The 23,683-nt window shown below is 36.6% G+C and overlaps 1 protein-coding gene across 1 annotated transcript in view; it reads left to right on the forward strand.

Annotated features, from left to right (window-relative positions):
- LOC149297788 (protogenin-like) overlaps positions 1-17,230 on the forward strand; it is a 61,521-nt gene extending 44,291 nt beyond the window's left edge. The window contains exons 12-20 of the mRNA XM_089488226.1: positions 10,057-10,152; positions 10,555-10,741; positions 11,062-11,189; positions 11,602-11,772; positions 14,773-14,955; positions 15,754-15,874; positions 16,174-16,339; positions 16,744-16,845; positions 16,925-17,230. Coding sequence (XP_089344352.1) covers positions 10,057-10,152; positions 10,555-10,741; positions 11,062-11,189; positions 11,602-11,772; positions 14,773-14,955; positions 15,754-15,874; positions 16,174-16,339; positions 16,744-16,845; positions 16,925-17,230 — 1,460 coding nt within the window. The remainder of the gene's footprint in view (positions 1-10,056; positions 10,153-10,554; positions 10,742-11,061; positions 11,190-11,601; positions 11,773-14,772; positions 14,956-15,753; positions 15,875-16,173; positions 16,340-16,743; positions 16,846-16,924) is intronic.
- Positions 17,231-23,683: the final 6,453 nt, after the last annotated feature.

Below are 23,683 nucleotides of genomic sequence, written 5' to 3' on the forward strand. Positions count from 1 at the left end.
GGAAGTTCCCACTCATTAGTGGATGTTAACCTCTCGCTATAGCTGTCCGTTCCCAGACTTGCGAGCTGGCTGTGGGTAGACTGCTTTTAATGTGGTTAATCAGGCCGTAGACGGACATTATTCTCTCGTGGTTTGATTGGCAGCTGTGCCGATATAGGAACTTTCCAAAGACACTAGTTTGATTCTACAAAAAGTAGTATAAAGCCTCAAAACGAAGTCTCCAGAACGGGTGAAATATTTGTTCTGTACTGATTCTACTCTAAATAATCACCATTAAACACTAATTACTCAAATATAATTCCTAACATTTCCTTAATAATCTATACCCCTGCCCCATGTAACTTGATAAAAGTATATCCTCAGGCATACACAAAGCTTGAATACATGATAAATTTACTGGATGCTCATGTAATTTGGCAGCAAATTTGTTTGATGCCACATACTCATAGGTGTATTTATGATCTCAGCCATTTTTAGATCATTTTTTTCACCTGGTATCTACACTCCCAGCATGTTATAAACCGTCATATAAATTCCATATCATACCATATAATTATCAGCTTGAAAACGGCTTTATTCCTTTCTAAATCCACATTTACACTCTGTGCATCACCAGACCTGCTGGGTTTCAGTGCTCTTTATAATGTACTTAGGATACAATTTATCATCTTTGATTTTTATATCATTATGTATTTTGTAATCTCGCCATATCCACATCATGCTGTGTAGAATTGGATTGTGCACTAGTAAGGCATTCAGCAGCATTACATCAATTAAATTGTTTGTACTGTACATGATAATACTTTGCCGGTATATTCAGGATCCATTGGTGGTGACTGCTGTCTTACCACCTCTTATCAAACCAAGAATTATCAAATTAGTATTTCAACTAATCATTCAAACCCCCCCCCCAAAAAAAAAAGAAACTTACTTCTTCAGGACTTTTAACACCTACACTTTATAATATAAAGTTTGGGGTTACTTAGGGGTCTTGTTTTTTGAAAGAAAAGCAAATCTTGACCATTAAAATAACATCGGATGGATCAGACATATAGTGTATGTTGGTAATGTTGTAAATGACTATTATCTAATTGGCTGATTTTGACTACTGGCTGAATTTTAATGGAATATCTTCATAGGTGTACAAAGGCCCTTTTATCAGCAACCATCACTCCTGTGTTCCAAAGGCTGATTGGTCTTAGATACACTCAAAGTATCAGTTTCATCCTTAAGACATATGAGTGTGTATTTTTCTATGTGTGTATGTTGTTAGTTTGTGGGAAAAGAGGAAATGGCACTGCTATGGTTTAAGAAGACATATTAGAGATACTGTAATTTGTTAATTATATGAGTTTTAATTTGCATTCGCTTTTTTTTAATTAATGCCTTTATCTCTTTGCTGTTGCAAACACCTATGTCGGTCTGATCTATCCAGACCTACTTAGCGATCACACGGTGACAAAAGTCTGCAGAGACTACCATGACGTCCAAGTCATTTTCTGCTACACAAAGGCATTTTAAGCAAAGGTCACTGTGGTGAACTATCCTAAGCTCGAATTTAAATGTTTGATTCCTTACCGAGTATTTCATACACTTATCCTGTCAGTTTAAGAACAATAAATGTGTTTCCGAGAGGAGTCCCCTCTAAACCATTTGGCACAAAGCCCTGTCTGTACAAGACTGGCATGACCAATCTACAGCTTTGTGTTGTCAAAAGCCCGTGAAACCTGAAGGGTTAATAGCACAGAGTACAATTTTGTTAATTCTTTTGTTTAAATTGAAAGAGATGACACAATCTAAAATATTTGAAAGATAAATACAATACACATTTTTAATATTGGCTTCCTAGATTATTATTATTAATAATAATAGAACCACTGGAAACAATGTATGTGTATATGTATATACACAACTGAATTAACACCTGTTTTTACTGAATAAAATGCATCCCATTTTCTGCTACGCAAGTACAATGTAGAGCAGAGATCAATTATTCTCCCACGTTCTCAGAAGACGGTCGCTTCATAAAAAATTCAGTGGCAGCTGCTGATTGTACCTGTGCAAGATGGTGTAATGGCAGCATCTGGCTCTCAATTGAGATCTCCGAGGCAAAATATATTCTGAAAGAAAGTCTTAGAAGATACGTTTCATTGAAATACATGGGAACTAGTTCAGAACAAACTGGAGATTAACATAATGATGATGAGAATCAGCCCTGGTTTCTGTAGACCCATAATATCGGCTAATTATCATGATGTCCGTCTTAGTGTGGTAATGACATCAAGAAGAGGGTTTTTTATTTAGGTGACTGCAGGAAATTAAAGCATTATCATACATTTTCATTGGCATGCTATAATTTCTGCAGTGAGGGAAACCCCCATCTATTAATATGCAGTTTTTTAAACCTAGTAAATAACATCCAGAGTGATACAGAATGGGGGGGGGGGGGGGGGCTCCAGATGAGAGGATTTGCTTGGAAATGCTAATTCTGTTAACCCTTTTAGGAATAGCCCTCCTGAAAATGTGAAGATACATAATGCGTTATACACACTGTGTGTACTTTACATGACTATGTGTTAATCTGCAACTCCATGTATTGACTCATTTTGCTAAAAGGAACTAATTCCCGGACCTCTTTGGCCAAATAAGAGCATAATTAGCAGTTGGTAAAAAAAATAATGCAATTACTCCTACGGCTGCTATACAGACAAATAAATAAGCAATGCCTTGTGGTTAAGTACAAATCAAATTTTTTACACTAAAACTTGCCAGGTAGGAAATTTGACTGAACTCGACAGAGCCAAGTATAACAATAAGTTAAGACAAAATATATTTACTTCACAGTGTGACAAAGAAGCCTTCTGGCCTAAAGTAGCTTTTCTCAAGAAATACTGCATAGTAGGGAGAAAAAAACTACACAGGATAAGCCAAGCTGCAAAAGTATAATACACATTATATGCCGGGCCAGCCCAAGACATTGGATGAAATGCTGCCCCCCACCAAAACCACATGCAGTATGTTACATGATTAACAGAGGAGAGGCTGTCCCCGTGGCTCTTTTGCAGAAGTGCACCGAGAGGCCAGAATGATTTCCACAGATAGATTTGCGGAGAAAGAAAAGTGCAGAAGCGCTTCTCTTTCTCCACTAATCTATCTCAAAAGAACATGCCTTGGTAAAATGCCGCCTGAGTCCCATGGACCCACCGGGACCTATGTAAGGGCTGGTTCTGATTATATGTTCTGTTATGTTGTATTTCATGTTGAGCTAATGGTTGCTATTGAATTGTAGGAGTGTTACAGAGCTTGTTTTGTGATTGGAATAAAAAGTGATAACACTACATAGGAAAAATCAAAATAAAGAGCAATCGGCATGAACTGTCCATTGGTCTTAAAGGTGGTTGCTATGCACTTTAGATCTTTGTTCCAAGATTGCTTATTATTAATATATAGATAAAATTCAAAGGCTGGCAGATTTTTATGCAAGTAGGTATATCGCCTGAAAATAAGTTTTATCGTACTGGTTCCGGTAATAAGATTTCAGTGTCACGTTATATGCTTTTGGGTTAAGTTTTTCACAGAAATCAAAGTATGTGAAGGGAATGTACAAGAAACTGAATATTTGCTATATTTACCCTTGAAGGAAAGGTTTGGTCTTCTTATCAATAAGGCATGCAGGAACTGGCTTGTTAAGGTCTGATTTCATATAGAACACATACCACGCAAGGACCAGATACCCGGAGCAACATTTTTAGCAATATTAAAATACCATGGGGTTTGCTTTACAAAGAAAATCAAGTTTGTCCAAGTATTTGTGGCATTCTCAAATAAGTATGCAAACGATTCCACATCTATACAGACTTATAACATTGCTATTTTCATTAGCCAGATAGCAGAACTCTTCACAGCCAAATGCACCTTGTTGTATCATACTCATATTGACATATTGGAGTGAAAACTCAGAAGCAACTTGCGGATACTGGTAAATGAAGTGCTTGGCCATTTCTGGCCCTAAGGACACCTAGAAGAAATAAGGACAAACTGTTTGTTTAGCTCTCCTACTGCATGCATTTTCTTATTTCCATAGGAAAGAACATGGCAGTACCTGTTATCGGCCCAACACCCAAGGCATCCTTGCTTTCTTTTCAGTTTTGCCTGTATGGCAGGGCTGGCCCTATGCTTGGCGAATTCACCATTTGTCAAGCATTTTGGGTCTTGGGTTTTTTTTGTTAAAGTATTTCTTCCATCCTCCTTTCCCTGAGGACATGTTTGAAGAGGCACATTTATTTTCTTAGCATTCTTTAGCCGCTTTGGGGCTATTTGTACCACACAGAGAGTCTATAATTTGACACCTTAGTCATACACGTAATGTTGTATGTGTCATATTTAGAGCCAGGTTTAATTAGTCGCTAATTGTAAGCATGATGTTACATGTCCAGTTGGATAAACCTGAGCCATGAAAGGGGTTCATGCAAACATGGATGTTCACAAAGGAACAGATGTTTTCCCACCTTTGTGAAACCTGCCTGGTCTGAAATAAAAGGTCTGATAAGCAAAGTGATAGATGGGACTGAGAAAGGTGACATTCTCTGACATCCTAACAAAAAAAGTCAGCTTGGGAAGGAAAATTATTTTGTAGCCTGAGGGATAGATAACCTTGTGTGAGATAAACACTCCTAAGAGGTGGGAAAATGAATTATCAAAACTATAGATCGGAAGGAGCGTGTGTAAAAAAACAAACAAAAAACAAACATCCAAAAAGTACTTTCTTACACCAGTATTTTCATAAAAATGTTACTGTACATTTTCCATAAAATAGGCAAAATATTTTTTGTGTTTATATATCATGATTAAATGTGTAATGTGAGCATAATCTGTGAAATAATTTAGCGTTATCTATTTATTATTATATATACTCTAATATATAGTGTATATAATACACTATATATTGACCGCCAGAGGATGCGAGAACCCTTTCCTTTTGCGTCTCTGTGGGTTAATCCATAGATTGGAGGAGATGGCTCCTTATCCTGCCTTTGACCTCTTTGTAAGTGGTGGCATCAAATTGATTTTGAGGGGAATTTTATCACTGAACTAAGAAAAGAAAACGAATTTCTTTGTATTTTGCATTTTTTTTTTTAATGTTGGAGGCATCTGCAGCATATTATTACGTGGCCCAGATGTCCACACCCTTTGCTTGCTGTTAGAAAGTGAAATATATTGAATCGTATGTGCGTATTCACTGTGTCAGCCACCAGAGATGTGTGAGCATTTGCCGGAGGTTTGATCATTGATCCGCGCTATGCTCGTATAAATGGTTAGAAATCAATCCGTAAAATCATGACACTCGTGTATTAAAGAGAAAAGTATATGACAATATAGTAATATACAGTAAAAGGGTGCAATACTCTGTATAAAAATATATATATCATTTATAAAGTGTCCATAAATACCATTGATAGATTTGACCCTTGAGAAAGCTGGGGGCTCTCGCTTTGCCGACAATGACGTGTATAGATGCTTTTTCATGATTGTGTACATTGTGATTTTCATTAAAGTGCACATATAAGCAGCCGGGTTGGAGCTTTGTGGTGTGCAGATCATAAATAATTATTTTTGCATATAAATGCTTACATCAATTTCTTTCAACCTTCCTGTTATTAGTAAGGCTGCTGATAAAAGCTCTCTGACTAGTGAATTTCTGTGAAAATGTCTAAACTTTTCTGAGCCCCTAATATATATATTATATATATATATAATTATAATATAATTTTGCTACCCTGAAAAGATATGTATGTTATTGTGGTGAAAATTACATCTGGTGAGAATACCGGACAGATGGCAACATTAGTAACTTTCTATGAAAACCAGCCAGCAATGGAAAAATGGTAAATTGCACATTTGTCATTTTAAATGTAATCTTTTGGTTTTCTCTGTAATTGAATGTGTCGGCTATTGCCATGCTACAGCTGTGTATCTCTAGCTGTGTTATCATTTACAATTTGGGGACAGCTCTTCCCCATCCCATGTTTCCATTTTTCCCACCCTTCCCCCCCCATGTAGATTCCCCTTCACATCAATTGCTTCAAACACACTTTGGTCAACCCCAGATTTTATGGCAAAGGTCTTGACCCAAATGTCACTTTGGTCTACATTGCTTAGCCCCATGGCTGAATAATGATGTGGGTTTCATTGTGTTTAGGGGATGGTCTTAAGGGCAGTGCACTCACCCTAGAAATCAGGACCAATGAAGCTCTCCAGCCGGACTCCCGCTGAACAATAGGGCAGTAGGTTGTACAAAACCCGGATCACAAAAGAACTCGTAAAAAATGTACATTTGGCCACACCATACGTTGAACCTTCACACCTCAGTTCAGCCTTTCAACTATTCTTTCCTAGATGATTATTCACATAGAAATGATACCTCTATTTATTTTCCATTGAGAAATTTAAAATCGGTAAATACAGCAATTTTACATGGAATGCACACAAATTAATTTGCTGGTAAGTAATATCATAATAATAAAATTATTAATAAAGCGCGAATATATACCACAACTCTGTATGGTGGTAGAGTAAAATGCATCACATAAAACCCTATTGATTGCATTGTATATTGTTGCCTTCAAAGCGTTAAGATTTCCTTGAGAAGCATTTTGATGCGGTCAATATTTTGATCAGTGACTTAATCTGAGGGACAAACACAAGAAGCATCATACTGTGCATCTTCTCTGAATACTCACAGCATATCAGGAAGAAGTTCAGTGACCCCATTCTCTTCGTTTTAACAGGTCTAAAGAACACTTTGTAACATGACCAATACTTTTTAAGCCGCAGACGGAATATTCGCCGCGGAGGTGTAATATCACAAATTCATCCCTTGCTTAGCTTGCACAAGGATGAATATGGCTTTGAGGATACTTAATTAGAACCATCATCTATTTACTTTTAGTTTAGTAAGATGACCAAATGAAGGCATCGGTGCAAACAAATCTTTATCCATATGCAACATTATGAGAAAAAATAGGCTGAGCTGGATCCCTCCTCAGATGTAGCCTACAAATTCTCCCTTGATGTAATGAAAAGCTATGAATTATAGAAGAGTTTCATAATTATTTATGAATCTGTGTCAGTTTGTCCCTAGGCATTGTATTTTTACAGAGAAATATAAAGTGTTTATTTCCATCAATGCTTATGGTACAGATTTATTTATAAAGAGCCAGCTGATTCTGTAGCGCTATTTCAGTATGGGAGAATACAACATGTTAATATACAATATACAAACATTAAACATTTACAGTATACAAATTTAACAACAACACAAACATACAAAAGGCACACTGGTATACAAGGCTCTTTGCCCTGCCTTTGCAAGCTTACAGTCTATTGAGTTGAATGGTTATAAAATAGGGAGCGCGTATGTTTTTTGGTCTGCGTAGTATCAATAAATTACCATTGTTCTGAAGAACTTATAGAAATATTTAGCATCTTTAACTCCAGCCACCTGGCCTTTAACCATGATGAAAACTGGAAATGCCTATTGAAACACTTTTTTGTTTTTTATATATTATGCGAGGCTCTAGAAGGCGAGTTGTGGTCATCGTAGTTCTGTACAGCCACCAAATACAGCAATGGCACAACAAACTTTTGTAGGGAAGTTTTTGCCATTAGGCAGCATAAGAGTAGGACTGCTATCCCATTCTATAGATCTGCATGTACACATAAAAGTTAAAATATTTGAACAGTACAGGGAATGGGAGGTAAATGAGCCGTTTATAGTGAGGAAATCCTGCTTTAGGAGAAAGGCCCACCCTGACTGCTGGCGAAACACTGCCACCCAGCTGTAGGCAGAATACTGAGCAGTTTATGAATCCCACAAGCCAGTACACATACAATCCCGTCTTATAATTTTAACACCTGCTGCTTAAAGTTGTCCACTCGCTGTACTTGTGCAGTGACACAGGAGCACCGCATACTATATATACCCCAAAGAAAGAATCTGTGCAGGGAATAATATGGTTGCTTCTATTATGGCTTCAATACGCTTGTAACATCACTTGGATCATCTTTGACATTTTTAGTGATCAGATTGCCTTCTAGCATCTCCCAGTGGTACTTTAGTTTGTAAATGTGCTTAATTCAGTTAACCCCAGTGCATAATATTACAGTGTATTTAACAAGATTCCAAGTAGAGCAAAAGAAAAAGAAAACAAACATATTTATATTATTATATACTATATTATAATATAGTTTGCAATATGTGTCATTTTAGCTGTCATTTTCTATTCCAGTTTGAGGGAGTCTGCCCCATGGGAATGATTCAAGAACATGTGGCATTTAGAATTCTCTATTGTAACCTTTGGCTGTCATTCTTAATTTGACACTAGCTGCTTTTTAAGAGTGAAGTCCAGAAAAGTGAGCAGTGAAGCATTTAGAGCTTTCCAGGGATGATAAATACGCTGGAGGATTCAGTGATAGACCTAGACCTTTCACACAAACCGCTGGTAATGATGATCTATTCAGCCAGCCAGCTATAATCAAGGGTTGCTTTTACCTAACTGCATGGTTCATATAAATTGTTCTTATAAATAAAAAAAATCAAACACAGTGTGGATAAACATAATTAAAAAAAAAAAAAGGCTTTGTGGTTGTTGAAACAAGCTTATTTAGTTTTTAATTCCCTTAAGAAGTGCTTCAATTAACCAAACAGTGTAGATGTATAAGAACCATTTAGCCGAGGCATATCGATCAAAGACTGGTTCTTCTGAAGGACCTTCTTAAAAAAGAACCACGTCTTACACACGCATGGATTTTATATGCTGCTGCCAGGCTATATGTAGCTTTTATATATTCAGAGAGTGGAGTCAAATAATTAAGCAGGGATTTCATTGGATTCCCCATTATTTTTTTCTTTCTTTCTCTGAATCTTACACTTGACCTGGGATAACCAGCAACAGGTGATACATGTAAGACCATATTATGGGAAAATGGTCAAAGTCGTGACTCCCACATCCTTTTTTAATAGTAAGCGGTGGATGAAGATATTTGTTGGAGTGTCGTTCGGATATTTAGTTGGCAAGGTGACATACACAGCTGAAATCTGTTATTAAATTCTAATTTGTAAAGCTAGAATTGAGATTGGTAGGAGCTCTTACTTATGTCCCAAATATAACAAAACCCATTTAAGAATAGCCTTACACTGATATATATGTATTGTTGGTTTGCCTATACTGGGTATTCTGCATGTGCAATATCCTCTTTGAATTAAAAGAATAGCCTTACTTGAGCACTGTTTGCCAGCAATCAATACATTTCACTGAAACACTGCTGGCTAATAAAGCACCTATACAAACCTAGCTTGTTAGGTGGCCAACAACTGGAAACAGCATGATAAAAAATCATCCTTAATGGTCACTGTGGAATATCTGTAGCATTGCTTTCAGTATATCGAACATCCGGAAGCCAGAAAATGCTTTCCGTGCATCTAATAAATAAAAACATTTACATCTCTGCTATAGATTTTTGTGGTTTCATTTTTGATTAATGAGCAGCTACTATTAAGGGAACAAAAACTGTCTCTAAGTAATAGATTAGTCTTCATTTGGGGGCCATAGAAATGTTGTTCATGGCTACTCCCTAATCAGCAAAAGTGTAAAACGTTTTCAAGGCCCCTCGACAGCATCATAAATCACATTTGTTACCTTCGTTCAGCCCTTCAAGCGTATTATTTGCTGCAGTTATCTGATCAAAATTATAAAGGAATTTAATGTTTGTCTTCCAACTCATATTTTACAAACAGAATTCATAAAATGACTTGAAGTGTATTAGGAACAGCATTGCCATCTGACCCGTTTCGTATATGCTATTTAACTATAGGCAGCTTTCATTTAATCCTTGCATGATTATTACATTAAACAAAATATTATATTGTAATATTGTTCTATATTGTAGTATAGTATTGTTTTATTATGTGGGGAAGTATACTTCCCTTGTAGTCTTCTCTGGAATTAAGGGTTGTATTGTAATAATGAATGTTATTTTCCTCTCAATGACTTGTAGACCCAAGAAGAAAATACCATGTGAGATTACTAGCCTACAACAATTTGGATGAAGGCTATCAAGCAGACCAAACAGTCAGCACCCCTGTATGTGTTGGTAAGTAATTTTATGAAATTTCATTAGAAGTCATTGTAGTCTGGGGTTGGAAATTGTTGGGTAAAGGGAACATGCTTGCAATAGACACCACGTGGATGGAAAACAAATGAACATCCAGTAGTAATCACCTAGAGATGCTTGTAATACACTGCATTTTTTTCCCTTAATCTCGCCAATCACACTCATACACTATAAACGACTGATGATGTACCAGTCAACTTTTGTCAAAATTATTATTTTATTTATATAGCCCCAACAATTTACGCAGTAATACATATATTGAAGGGGTATGACAGGACTAGAATTGACAGATCAAGACGAACCGATGCATTAGGTAGAGAAGCTTACAATCTGGAGAATGAATATTAAAAATAAAAATACATTTTGTTTCTTTCCTACTAGCCGTTCCAGACCGCATGATTCCACCACCTTCACCACCCCATCATCTCTATGCCAAGGCCAACAGTTCATCTTCCATATACCTGCACTGGGGACGTCCAGCTTTCTCCACCAGCCAGATCATTAAATACACTGTCCGCTGCAATCCCGTGGGCCTGCAGAATGCTTCCTTAGTGCTTTACCTACAAACGTACGTATAATTCCATATTGTCCCATAGTATGTGTGTGCTGTTGGGCCGATGATGATATTGATGATACATGGGCCTGGAGCTTCAGTCCCTGTGTTAATCTGGCCCTAAATAATTAATGGAAGTAAGTTCAATCTAAACATCAAGACCTACATCTGTATTAGTGAGATTCAAGAAAACTGTACAGCTGGGCTTGCTGGTTACACTGCCCTGCATGTGTGCTTGAGGATATTGGGCTTGCTTAATCAAAATAGCAGAAACATTGATTTTCCATAACATGTTCCTTTTTAAAGGTCAGGCTTCGTATTGTGCTTCCTTGCAGGTTAGAACCTCATGTTTTAGTTCAGGATCTTGAACCAAATACCAAGTATGAATTTGCTGTGAGGCTGCACGTGGACCAGCTGTCGAGTCCCTGGAGCCCTGTGGTTTACCACTCCACCCTCCCGGAAGGTGAGCATTATGGAAGCCATTGACTTTTAGAGCCCACTGAATGCTAATAGTCCCAACGGCCCCATAAAACATTCTCTACACAAGCAGCTGAATGAAGCAAGAGCTGGGACTGTGTGCATGTTCAGATCACTTATGTTAGATTGTGAGTAAGTAAGATTGTAAGGTGCTCTATTTTGTAGTCCACTGGCACTTAATACCGTAGGTTAAGCAATTATTTCATGCTGCGTCAGGTAGGCAGACAAGTTAATAAGCTAATAAAAGCCATCAAAGACTCTTATTTGAATGTGCCCTCTGCAAGTGGCTTAAACACAGGGCATCTCGTAATTATGTGATTTAGAGATTTACAAGGAGAGAATTCTCACAATCTTGTTCTAATTATAGTATAACTGTTCTATTGCTTTTGATGATGCAGCACCAACCAGACCCCCAGTGGGAGTCAAGGTGACTTTGATTGAGGAAAATACAGCTTTGGTCTCTTGGAAGCCCCCTGAAGATATGGATTCTACGGTGACACGTTACACTATCCTGTATGCATCCAGAAAAGCCTGGCTTGGTGGAGAATGGCAGATAATGCATGTAGAAGGTACATTGTCATGTGTTCCTAACGTGTGTTTGTGTGAATATGTTGGGCTCCTTTTTTTCTATGTTGCTTTATTTGTCCTAGATAGTATGCATGGTGCATACATATCTATCTTAGCCTTCAATATTTTGATATAAAGTTAACGCATAGCACTTGTTAATTTCAGACAGACTCTTTAATAAATAACAGGTTTTTCTGTGTGCATCTTCTGAGTAATGTGCATGGATATAAATCGTTATACAAAGAGTCTCTGTCCTACTGTTGTGGGTTAAAAAGAGCACAAATTAACAAAATAAGTCCAGCTTCTCTGAAAAATGACATCAGACACTTTTAAAAAAATTTTCATTTCCTTCTATTTTAGCTCAGCCCTAAATATATAGCAATATGAAAAATCAATATGTTAAACTTAGCATAATGTTTGGCATATAAGAGAAGACTTACAGATTTTGGAGACATCTACGATTAATGTAATGTGTGGGTTAAGAAATACGATGTTGGTCTTCCTCTCATTACTGCTATTAATCCTGGACCTCCAAAAGAAGCCCATCCCTTGTCATAGACTCTAGAGCCCAATTAATAATAATTTATTATTGTGTTACTTCTCTGTTCTTTGATCTCCTATCACTTTCCTTAAAATGATTACTGTGGATTCTAATTAACATGTGGTTGTATTAATGAATTTATGGGCTCTTGCTAATTAAAAAGCTCTAGAGCCTTCATCATGCATGCATGTATGTGTGGGTCTGTCTCAATTTAAAAGTCAAAGTTTATGCATGCTTAGACTTAGATCCTGCTTCATTGGAACTCAATCAGACTTGCAGTCTACCTGCCTGCTTTTTGTTCAGTGTTTTACAGTCTGAAAGTCTGTGAAGTATCCAGACCTATGACAGCTTTATAACATAAGGCCACATTCTAGTAAAGCTTGTGTCAAAAGGGACAAGGCACAGCTGCTGGTAAAAGGCTTTTTACTTGGCAAACACATCATAAGATGAATATTAGTTCCTTCCCATTTGGTTATCATTAGTTGCAGTATTTCTTTTTGTCATAGTATTTTTTCTTTGATGCACACTGTTTCCGTGGTGATTAGATCTCTTTAGTTGAGTCCCTAAATCTTGTAGCTGCAATAAGAACATGTCCAACCTTTGGAGCAATGTAGTAGAAGTAGGGTTAACTTAGATTTAGAACTACTTTATGTAGTGGGTATTGACTCCTTCCATTAAATTACAACCAAGCTAATTTATTTGTAGCATGGTGATCAGTAGGAAGTGTTTCCTACATTTTTTTATTTATTTTGTTATTAGTATACATGAAATATTTACATTCACAGAGAACCTTTGCGGGGAAATAATGTATTTTGAAGGTCACCCATTTCAGTGGACTGAATTAGCTTTTAATGGTCTTTTAGTATACACAGAGGAAGAATTAATATATGGTTCACAATGAGATTATTATCTATATAAGTAACCACTGTATTTTGTGGAAGTGCATATTATCAAAAGTGAGTTCACTGTAGGCTTAGAAATATCTGTACTCCTATGAAAATGTGAGCTCAAAGCCAAATGTACCAATTAGCATAGGGTGAATTTAAGAAAATTAATCAAAAATAAATGCACAATGCTGACTTCTAACAGATATGGTTGGGGACATGGGTGTCTGGAGGGGACAAGAGGGGGGGAGCACTTGTACAACCCCTGGAAATTCAGACGCCCACTGGAGCAGCAGCAGGGGAGGAAGAAACAGAAGGCTGTTTAGCATAGGTTAACTATACATAGAAAGTAGGAATAAAGCACTTGGTAGTCAGGGGAATGCATAAAACAACTTTAATTCAAACCTGTTTAGCCCCTGTTGTGAGTGTGGGTTGGTCTGCTCTCTTCCTCTAGCTGGTCTCCTCCCCTTCACTCTGGCACAGAGTCCCTGTCTGGGAAGAGACACAGTTTACATGCTGCAGACACAAGGTAGTTTATTTCAATTGCAGCTAGGGTTAATGACCCATGATTCTCAGTCAGTCTGGTATGTTCAGCATCACGGAAAAGTACTCAACAACTGAAGTGCAAATGGTTAGCTTTTATAGAATTATAGATTGGTAGTGTAGCTGCAATAAATTGCACATTTCATGATTTTCTGCTATTTGGTTGGCTGGACACCATGAAAAATGTAATAACACTGAGTCCCAAATGTTTGTCACAACTGCTGCAGAACTACCAAGTGTCTTACATTGGTTCCAAGCCTTTATGTCCCCTTTTTTACGCCGCTCTAAATACCCTCTTTTATTTGTGATACCTCAATGTTTGCTGTGCATCACAGAACTACACAACACACCTTTTCTTGACTGCAATAACCATGATGTTGAGCAGCAACATTACTGGTTGATAATTATGGGAATAGTAGCCAGTAACGGTAGATTGGGCTACACTTCATCTACAACACTAACACAGACGTTTGTTGACTGTATCTGCAACAATATTCAGACAGCCATATGGCTGGTTGAACTTCAGGAGAATTGTAGTTATAGACTGGAGTTGTGTTGGCCTACACCGCACACTTCTTTGTTGTTGACTATAGCTCACATGATATACAATCAGTCATTAGTGACTGGACACTATAGGAATTTTAGACTGTGGTAGTTGTGGCTAATCTTTACTACACCGGCTATTGTAAACGGAAGTTCTCATGTTGCACAAGTACATGCTAGCCTGTTAGCTACTACTATCATGGTCATATAATTTTTCCTATTAATGGATAACTAACATTTGCCCCCACCAGCAAACCTCTCTCCTGACCCAACAAGGGAAGTATTTATTATGCTTTGAGTAGGTGTGAGGTTGATATGAACTCATCAGTTAAAATTGCGTTGTATGACAGTATTCAGTTAGCCTGACAGGTCTGTCATCTTGGTAAAAGCAATCATTAAGCAAAATATGCTACTTTTTAAAATTTTGCTTAATGATTTTATCACTGTGTTTGCCGGGAAGGCTGAATTAACCAGCAATGCTTGCGTTACAGGAGCAATAACCATGGCTTTGCTTGAGAATCTTCTGCCTGGAAATATTTACCTTTTTAAGATATCGGCTGCCAACGAAGTTGGAGAGGGGCCTTTCTCTAATGCTGTGGAACTGATGATGCGGCCCAAGGAGACGCTGCAGAAGAGCCTAAAGGCGAATTTGTTAGATTCTACAAAAAGCGATGGTCAGTGTGGAAGTTTCTAACCTACATTGGCAATATATACCACACACACACAATGTATACTTTATTTGTCAATAGGGTATATTTTTTATCTTATTTTAAAGGCAAATGTGTCTGCAGTAGACAAAGAAATATGCTTCGAGATCGTAACCTATTTTTAACATTTTCCTAAAATAAGCACATGCTGGCAGTTTTCTAATAGATTTATGCATAATTCTTGTACTGAGTTTTCTGGAAATTGTGAAGTATTTTTAGATTTTATTATTTTCACTATTCAATGAATTCACTCATTCATTGCCGCAGAAGTGAATAAAGTGTTTTGACACAAAGCTCTCTCACAAAGGCTTAAATGAGTTAGTAATTGGTAAACTCTTGTTTTAACCTTGAAAAATAAACATTTGGGGGTTTAGTTTACTTCTACTATTCCAGTTAGACAAGATCATAAATGGCATCTCTAAACTAATCACATCTATGAATTAAGCTATAATCGCATAAAAACATAGGACCTATTAACAGGCCTTTTTGAGATCGTCAGCGCCTGTTTTTGTGGAGCAAGGTAATCGTGGTCTTTTAAAAGGGCAATAAATGGACATCCAGCAGTAATGGGAATGGTGTTTATAATGCTGCCTAGTTATATTACTGTAGTCACAAAAAAGGCAGTTTATGTGGATCGTGGCTTTAATACACCTTATTAGTACAAATGTTTGCTTCTTTGATTTTTAAGATATGTATTTTCAGTTACAGTAATGATCATCTAGCGGAATTAAATGTTATGTGGTTTTTTTTGTTGTTAATATACAGATTATTCAGATTATTACCACTTGGACCAGAAATCCATGACAGGCATTGTTGTTGGTGTGTGCATTGCGCTGACCTGCATTCTCATTTGCATTTTGATATTGATTTACCGAGGCAAAGCTAGGTGAGTATTTGGCTACAAAGTATTTTAGTCTGCAGATAGAGATTTCCTCCAAAACCAAATTCCTTCCTACCATTGATTCAGATTATTATATTAATATATCTCTCTGCTTTAAAAATATTTCCTTAAATGCAATGTAACCTGGCATGCAACAACATTTTTATGCAACTGCTACTTCTATTTGATTTAATAAAGTGTTTACTTTCCACCCTTCAAAGACCCTTTTTGTGCTGTGAAAGGACGAACATCTGTTTTGTTGTGTTTTTTTGACAAATCACTATTCTTTTGCTTGCAATGTACAGGAAAGCATCGATTGCAAAGATTGCCCAGCAAGGAACCGAGCTACTCCCTCATGCGGCGGTGTTAATGGCAGATGAGAGTCAAGAGAGGAAGACCACGAACCAGTCAGGGGAAAACACCAGTGCATCAATGTCGACCATGGAATCAAACCACTTCATAGATGCTAAGGTTGAGATTTTCATGGCCCTTGCTCGTTTTCAGTAATGCATGGGGGATGACTATGAATTAGTCAATGAAGTTTCAGTATCAACGAATATTTAATAAGCATATGAAACAGAGGTCATCCAGCAATAAGAAAAGCTGATCTTGTCATTTAAAATGTGGTCCTTGATATCTTTTTTACTAAAACTCTTATAATCCAAGAGAATGTGGGAGTAGTACAGTACAAAGTTTTCATTAAATAACTTTGTAACATAAGTTTCTTTTTTTGATTAAAAAAAAACATTAAAATACAATATTACCGTATATATTTATGGGTACCTGTTGCTTCTACTCCAGTGATTTTCTGAAGCATTTTTTTGTTTTATCAAAATAACATAAAAATAATATTTGTACTCAATTGTTTATTTTAGGGCGGCACTGATCTCATCATAAATGGTCATGGACCAGTGGTGAAGAACAATTCAAGGAAACAGTGGATGTTTTATCTGGGCAGGAAGAAAGACCATGAACAGGTAACTCTACTAGTCTATACCCAACATGAGCGGCCTATTTAACTACTTGGTAGATCATGGTCTTGTGTTTTCTCTGCAGCCTAAAAGAAGAATTGTGAAAGCCTCCTCTCTATATCACCCTGGTACCACTATTGTAATATGCGAAGACATTTATCCTGCATCTCCAGGTTGTCCTGGCACATTTCAAATGAGGAGGAGCATTGCAGCCGATACAGAACATTCTGGTAACAGTGAGGAAAGTCATGAAACCAGTGATTCAGGGCGTTTTTCTCATGGGTCCAACGATGACACTCACCCATACTCGGTTATAAGTACCACACCACCTTTACCCGATTCATTCACTAGCCACCACTCTGGGACTAACTCTGCTTTAAGCAATCAATGATAACCATCCAGCGTTTGTAAGCTGTGGAAACCTCTTCTACCTCAGCTAATCAGATGTTTTTCCACCTCAGCTTATCAGATGTTTTTCCACCTAACCATTTCAAGGAACCATTCCATTTTTTGCCAGATATACCAGGCGTTGAGATCTGTTCGAAGGACAATGAGCGGAGCCAAAAAACAAATGATTGTGGAGTCTGGTTTCTCCTACCGATTTATCTCACTTTGTCAGCTGAATGTACTCTTAAGTAAATCCATTCGCCTTGATGGTTGGCGTGCTCGAGAGCGAGTGGATTAGAAACTCTACTGTTTTACGCCATTTGTCTTTGTTTCAAATTGACATCAACCAGTCCCCTTGATAAATGTCTACCTCGGCTGGTCAGATGATGAACTCAGTTTTGCTGCTTTATCTGTATTTGTGTTTGTTTGTCTCCTTTCCCTTCACCAGAAATACTTCCTATATGTTTTTTTATACTTTGTTTTTTTATGCTATATGTATTATGAATGTTTTACCAAAGGAGTTGTAAAGGCAAGATGACCAGTTTTCTCAAGCCCTGTTTCCTCAAAAAAAAAAAAACTAAAAAAAACCACAAACAATGCAGCTGGCATAAAACGAGCAACATAATAATTGTACGCATGTGTTACAAAACACTATATAATTTCACATTTATAAACTACCTGAGCATAGAGTATATACTTTGCTTTTAATTTCCATTTAAAAACATCAGTTACCATCAGAACCAATTTTCCTACGAATAGATATCAATCTGTGCTCATAAGTAGTCATCATCGTGCATACCATATTGGAGCAATATACGGTTTGCTTCAGCCTAAGTGCAGCATGAACACTTAGTTATTAATTACTGCGGGCTAAATACTTCTATTGTAATGACCGTGCCTTCTTCAATCTCGGTAACACGGAACTGCCTTATTTCATAGTGTTTGTGGTGTTACACAGGAGTACAAGAAAATGCCTTAAAACTCTAGGAAAATGGAACATACTCGTATCTATATATATATATATGTTGTATTCAAGGGTTGTTTGGTCTTAAATGAAAATAACCCCTCTTTAGTGACAATGTCTGGTAGTTTACTTTGAGTGGCTGTGCCAGCCCATCAACCCTGGTTTTGAATAGTATGGTGCCCATGATAAGAGAAAGTACTGAAGAGATTAAGGCCCTTATCCCAGATAGATTATCTTTTCATTCATTTCCTTAGCAGTTCATCAGAATTTTTCAAAAACATGGTATTTCTTTGAATTTTTGTATTAATGAGAATGGCATTTTTTGCCAAATACACCTCAGGGGCAATGAATGGAGAGTGAACATCACACTAAGAGCCAAGTGTTAAACCCATCAGCAGAATTGTTTTCACCAAACTGTAGTCTCATTATGGGACAGAGCTTCGGGAAAACTGTTGCCTTTACAATTCCTGATTTATACTACCTCTTTATGATATTATGTATGTCTTATTATTTCCTGGACTCAGGGAACAGTGTTTAATATTGTATGTAACCCATAAAACAATGGGCCGTATTCAACAGGGTATCATGTACGGTTTTGGTTTTGAAAGCTTAAAACGATACAGTATTGTAGGTCAGCTAATTACCCATAGTCTTATATCACCAATGCAGTCTTTAAAATCGAATTTACGTCATACCAAAGATTGTTCTTTACAATTGTAAGGAATATACTATTTTTTTTTTAAAAAGATGTAAAAATAGACGTATAAACGTTTTTGTTTTGCATATTAGATAACCAAACATAATTGGTTGTAATCGTGCAGTAAGTTTGCATTTTAAACTACCTTTTGATCTAATTAATCTTGTTTCAAAAACTTCCAAGTGACAATTGTAGTGTAAAGTTTGTAGCTCTTAAAAACAGTATTAGATTATGTATTTTTGAACAAATTGCTCTATATGTTGAGGGAGGAAGAAAATAACCAAAGATTTATTTTTAGGTCTTGTCTATAAAAATACTTAGTTTACGGAAAGTGACCCTTAGTGGGTGGGATTGTCATCGCTTTAGATTAGGTTTCTTTTTCCATTTTTATGACATATACGTAATGGTCATCATTTGATGACCAAGATTGTCTTTGTAAGTGATTAATATGCCAGAGCATCCATACTTTAACTGCCTATCGTGCTAGCCTTTCCTGTAGTCATGTTAATTGGATTCCAAGTCATGTGCAGTACAACTTGTATCAAATGCTCACAAAGGCAGGAACAACATCATTGATGATGCATTCCTGTTGTTAGCAGTTGTATTGTCCACTATTTAGAAACATAGCATGTTGTATGATCTGTATCATGTAACATTGTGGTGAGAGTTAAAAATTATACATTTACTGAGCATTATAAAGGGGCTCTTGGCCCTTCCCGCAGCAGAAATGCCTCGGGTTACCCCCTCCACCCAATGCCTCATATTACATGGTTACAAGAAACACTAAGGAGAAGTCATTTTTATATGTTGTTGTAGAAGGTGCTGTACCTCCAAAGAATATTTACAGTAGCTATGAACCTTTTGCCAAAGTGTCCTCCGTTACTGATGAGTCTTGTTTTCTACTGCCTACGAACTCCTGGAGGTCTTCTTGTCACCAACTTCTTTTTACTGCCAACTATAATTGCTTTTCTCACATTACTTTGTGTGCTCCGCATGCTGTGAATCCACTTAAGTGACTCTTACACTTTTTGTATTAGCTAACAGTGAATACCAAAGATATTTAAAGTTGCCCTGGCATATTAGAATTAGTTTAATATACTTTATTATTTGTTTCTCAGATATTTGGGCTAAATGTAATATTTCTTTTCAGAGAATGCTCTGGAACTAATTTAGCACCTGCCTAAACAAATATCTCATCTGGTTGTACAGGGGTTGGATAATTATATATATAAATATATATATATATATATATATATATATATATATACACATATATATATATATATATATATATATATATATATATATACATATACATACATGTGTGTATGTATATATATATATATATATATATATATATAATATATGACAAAACTGTGTCATTCACAAATGCATACATAAGTTTGTGTATTCGATTATTGTAGGATATTTAAAATTGAACTCTCAATAGGCTGGGGGAAAGTTTTAATTGTACCCTTTCACTTCAAGCAGGAACTTTTCCTGTCCTTTAAAGAACACTGAAAGTGAAATTGTAGCCACATGTAAGTAGCGTATGTAAATTCAGAGATATTACATGTTGTCAAGATATAGTATTTCTGTAGTACAGCATGCTCATATAGTAAAACCTTGTATGCTAGCTATAATTTCCCTTTAAGGACAGAGCTCTGGCCCCATAGCCAAAGCGTTCTAGTCCACACGATTTTTCTGTTTTCATTCGAGCCACGCTTTGGCCAGGGCAAGTCATCTGCTCTGAATGTAGTGAACCAGTAAACCCCCACTAAAACACAAACTCCATGAAAGCCACATCACGTTTGCATCCCCTTTCAGCTCTTGAGACGTGGCCATTAAAAATTGTTATAAAGCTGTTTGGTATTCTTTGTTTTTTTGAAGAATATGTAAATGCTTGATATATGTAAATATATAGTTAATGCACACCGTTATTTCTACTACTGCTTTACTTCCCTGAGAAGTTTCCCCTTCAATCGTTTCATCTTGCCAGAAAAAGATCTTTATATACCACTATCACCCTTTAACTGAATTTTTGCTGTCCCTATTTTAGCTACGGACTATTTTCTTAAAATATTGCAGTAGCCGCTACACTAATAAAAATAAGTACCTGGCATAAACTGTCAAGCACAGAAAGGTTAATATTCACATTATTAAATAAACCTTAAGTGTCTTTATTACTACAGAATACCCTGAAATCAATGGTTACAGACAGTCTTTAGTCAAAGCTGGCAACTTATTTTGTGCCAACATAGGGAAAAGAGTAGTCACATAAGCTTTTTGGGCCACAGAGGTTTCCCTAGATTGAATCAATGATTGCATCTGAAGAACAGACATCTGAGGTCCTGAAAACATATTATGTATCAGATGCACATTTATGTTCCAACACTTAAAGATCTACATTTTTAAACATTCCAAGGAGGAATCCGGTGATCCTACCACTCTAGGGAATTTTAACTAGCATTGAAATTCATTATTTTTCGGTCTGTTGTTATTACAGAGGATTCTATATGTATCTGCCTTTTAAATTAAAGTAGAGATCACCATTTCTTCAATCCATTCTTTGATGTATTTTACATTTAGAAGTATTCATAAGTTGAACCAATTACTTACACAACTTGTATAAGACCTTGCTTTTGATCAATCATAGTTACTGTCAGAGCATCTTACAATATTGATTAAGCAGCAATTAGTGTTAAGTGAGTTATAAGAATCAAAACATGTATTTCACAATATATTTTTATAGCTGGATAAATAATATGATAGATTTCTTTTCTCAAGCATTGTATCCAAAATATGTAGCTTACCTATGGTGTTTCATTACTATTGTATATCAGAGTAAAAATGGCTATAGGGTTAAGCCTGATAACATGAATAACACAAATAATTGCAGTGCAGTTATGTCTAAAATTGTATACTTCACTCTTGTTAAACAGTCATCTGTCTCTTTATATTGTTGAAAAGTTAAGTGTCATCAATCATGTGTAGCAGTCATTTAATTATGTTCAGTTAAAAGGCCCTTGTGGGATCAATGTTACGGTACTTAAATTGATTCCCCATACCACTTTGAGTACAGAAAAGTGTTTTCTCAGAACTGGTTTCGAGAGAACCACAAAATTAAAACAAATACTCATTTCGGTTAAACAGATAATTGTACAGATATTTTAATACGTACTGAACCAGAAACATTTCCATTGAACCGGATATTTTTTAGACTGTTGCTAGTAAAGGACAGAGTAAAGGCAGTGTTTACCAGCGGCCCCCTCTGGGCCCTATCTCCTCACTGCAGCAAACGCCTTGTAAAGCTCACCATGGTGTAAATGGGCCAGGTGGGTGATAGAGGATCTCCTTCTGACTGGCCCATTGAGCATCAGCGTAGTGTAGTGCAGTGCGATCTTGTACTGGACTTGCAGCTGGGGGGGCTACCACCACCCTAGGCCATAATACATCACTTGTCTAGTGGGGTTCATTATTTGCATCATCAATGTATCCACTACCAAGTGTATGGTACAAGTGGTAGCTAGACCAAACTTTGGACAGAAAACTATTGGAATAGCTGGTTCCACTTGTTTTAGTTGTAAAAGGCAGTAATAGTCCTTAACATGTCTTGGTCTAATTGATGCTACATGATTAGCTCTGTTAAAGTTTGGTATCAACTGAGATGATTAAATACAGAATCATCAATATAAGGGCCTCTATATTTACTTTTGAGATATCCCAGGGTCCATGTCATAACACTATCACAGTTCCCTAGCAAATGATGTGGCATTGTGTATCTGCATCTTTAGTTTATTTTACATCATATGTTTCAACTTTCATTGGATAGCAAATGTGTTATGTTGGCAGAAAATAGTTGCCCTAAAAGACTTTATATTCTAGTCTTTAGAAGCTATAAAAGAATCTTTAGTTTCTGCTTCACTACAATCTCTTTAACACCAACCCCTGGAAGTTGACCTGGATGAGAGTTGTAATGTAGCAGGATCTTTTATGTTCTTTAATTTCTTATTCTTTTTTTTTTTCTTGTAAAGGGGTTTATGGGAATGTTGGCTTTGGATGACAGAGCTGATTAATTTTGTACCATACTCAGGGGATCAGCCTTGTCACTCCACTGTTTTTTCCAGCTGCCTACCTTGAATTTTGAATGTAACTTTGAATGTCTTTCTTTAATGTGTTTTTGTTTATTTTTTTTACACTGTTTAGTTGATGTCTATTAGAGATTTTTTTTTAATTATTATTATATTTTGTTATGGAGTATTGAACTATTGTTTATTTCTTGCCAAAAAAGTACACATGTTGAAATGCCAAAAGTTTGTTACTGCTGTGATAAGTCAAACTATCAGTGAGTTGCACAGTCTAAATAAAGTTTTTTTTCATAACAAAAGTGTTCTGTAATTTTGTTTATGAGAATTAGCAGCCTCTGAATGCTAAGAGTTCACTCTGTAGAATACATCTATGTTGGTTTGAAGCAGCCAATCAGTTGCAGGAAAGTGCTTCCATTGTTTTTCATGCGAACGCTTTCTATACAGACCCCCCATGTGCAGCATTCTGCGAGCCAGAGTTATAGTCCACTGGAGGTGAATATATCACGTGTTTGGCTGAGCACATGTCCGTTCATGGCATTGGGGTGGGGAAATTGGCAAGTGCATATGGGGGACTGGTTGTGCAGAATCCTCAAGTGATGACTCCCTTCCCCATTTAGTTTAGAATTAGCATGTGTGTGTTTTTATCAAATGATCACCCTACATTTACCAATATTGAATCTCTTCGACATTCCCCTGCCCATTGTTATA

The sequence above is a fragment of the Sceloporus occidentalis genome, unplaced genomic scaffold, assembly GCF_023333645.1.
Source record: "Sceloporus occidentalis isolate IW3139 unplaced genomic scaffold, rSceOcc1.0.p SCAF_37, whole genome shotgun sequence".
Lineage (NCBI taxonomy): Eukaryota > Metazoa > Chordata > Lepidosauria > Squamata > Phrynosomatidae > Sceloporus > Sceloporus occidentalis.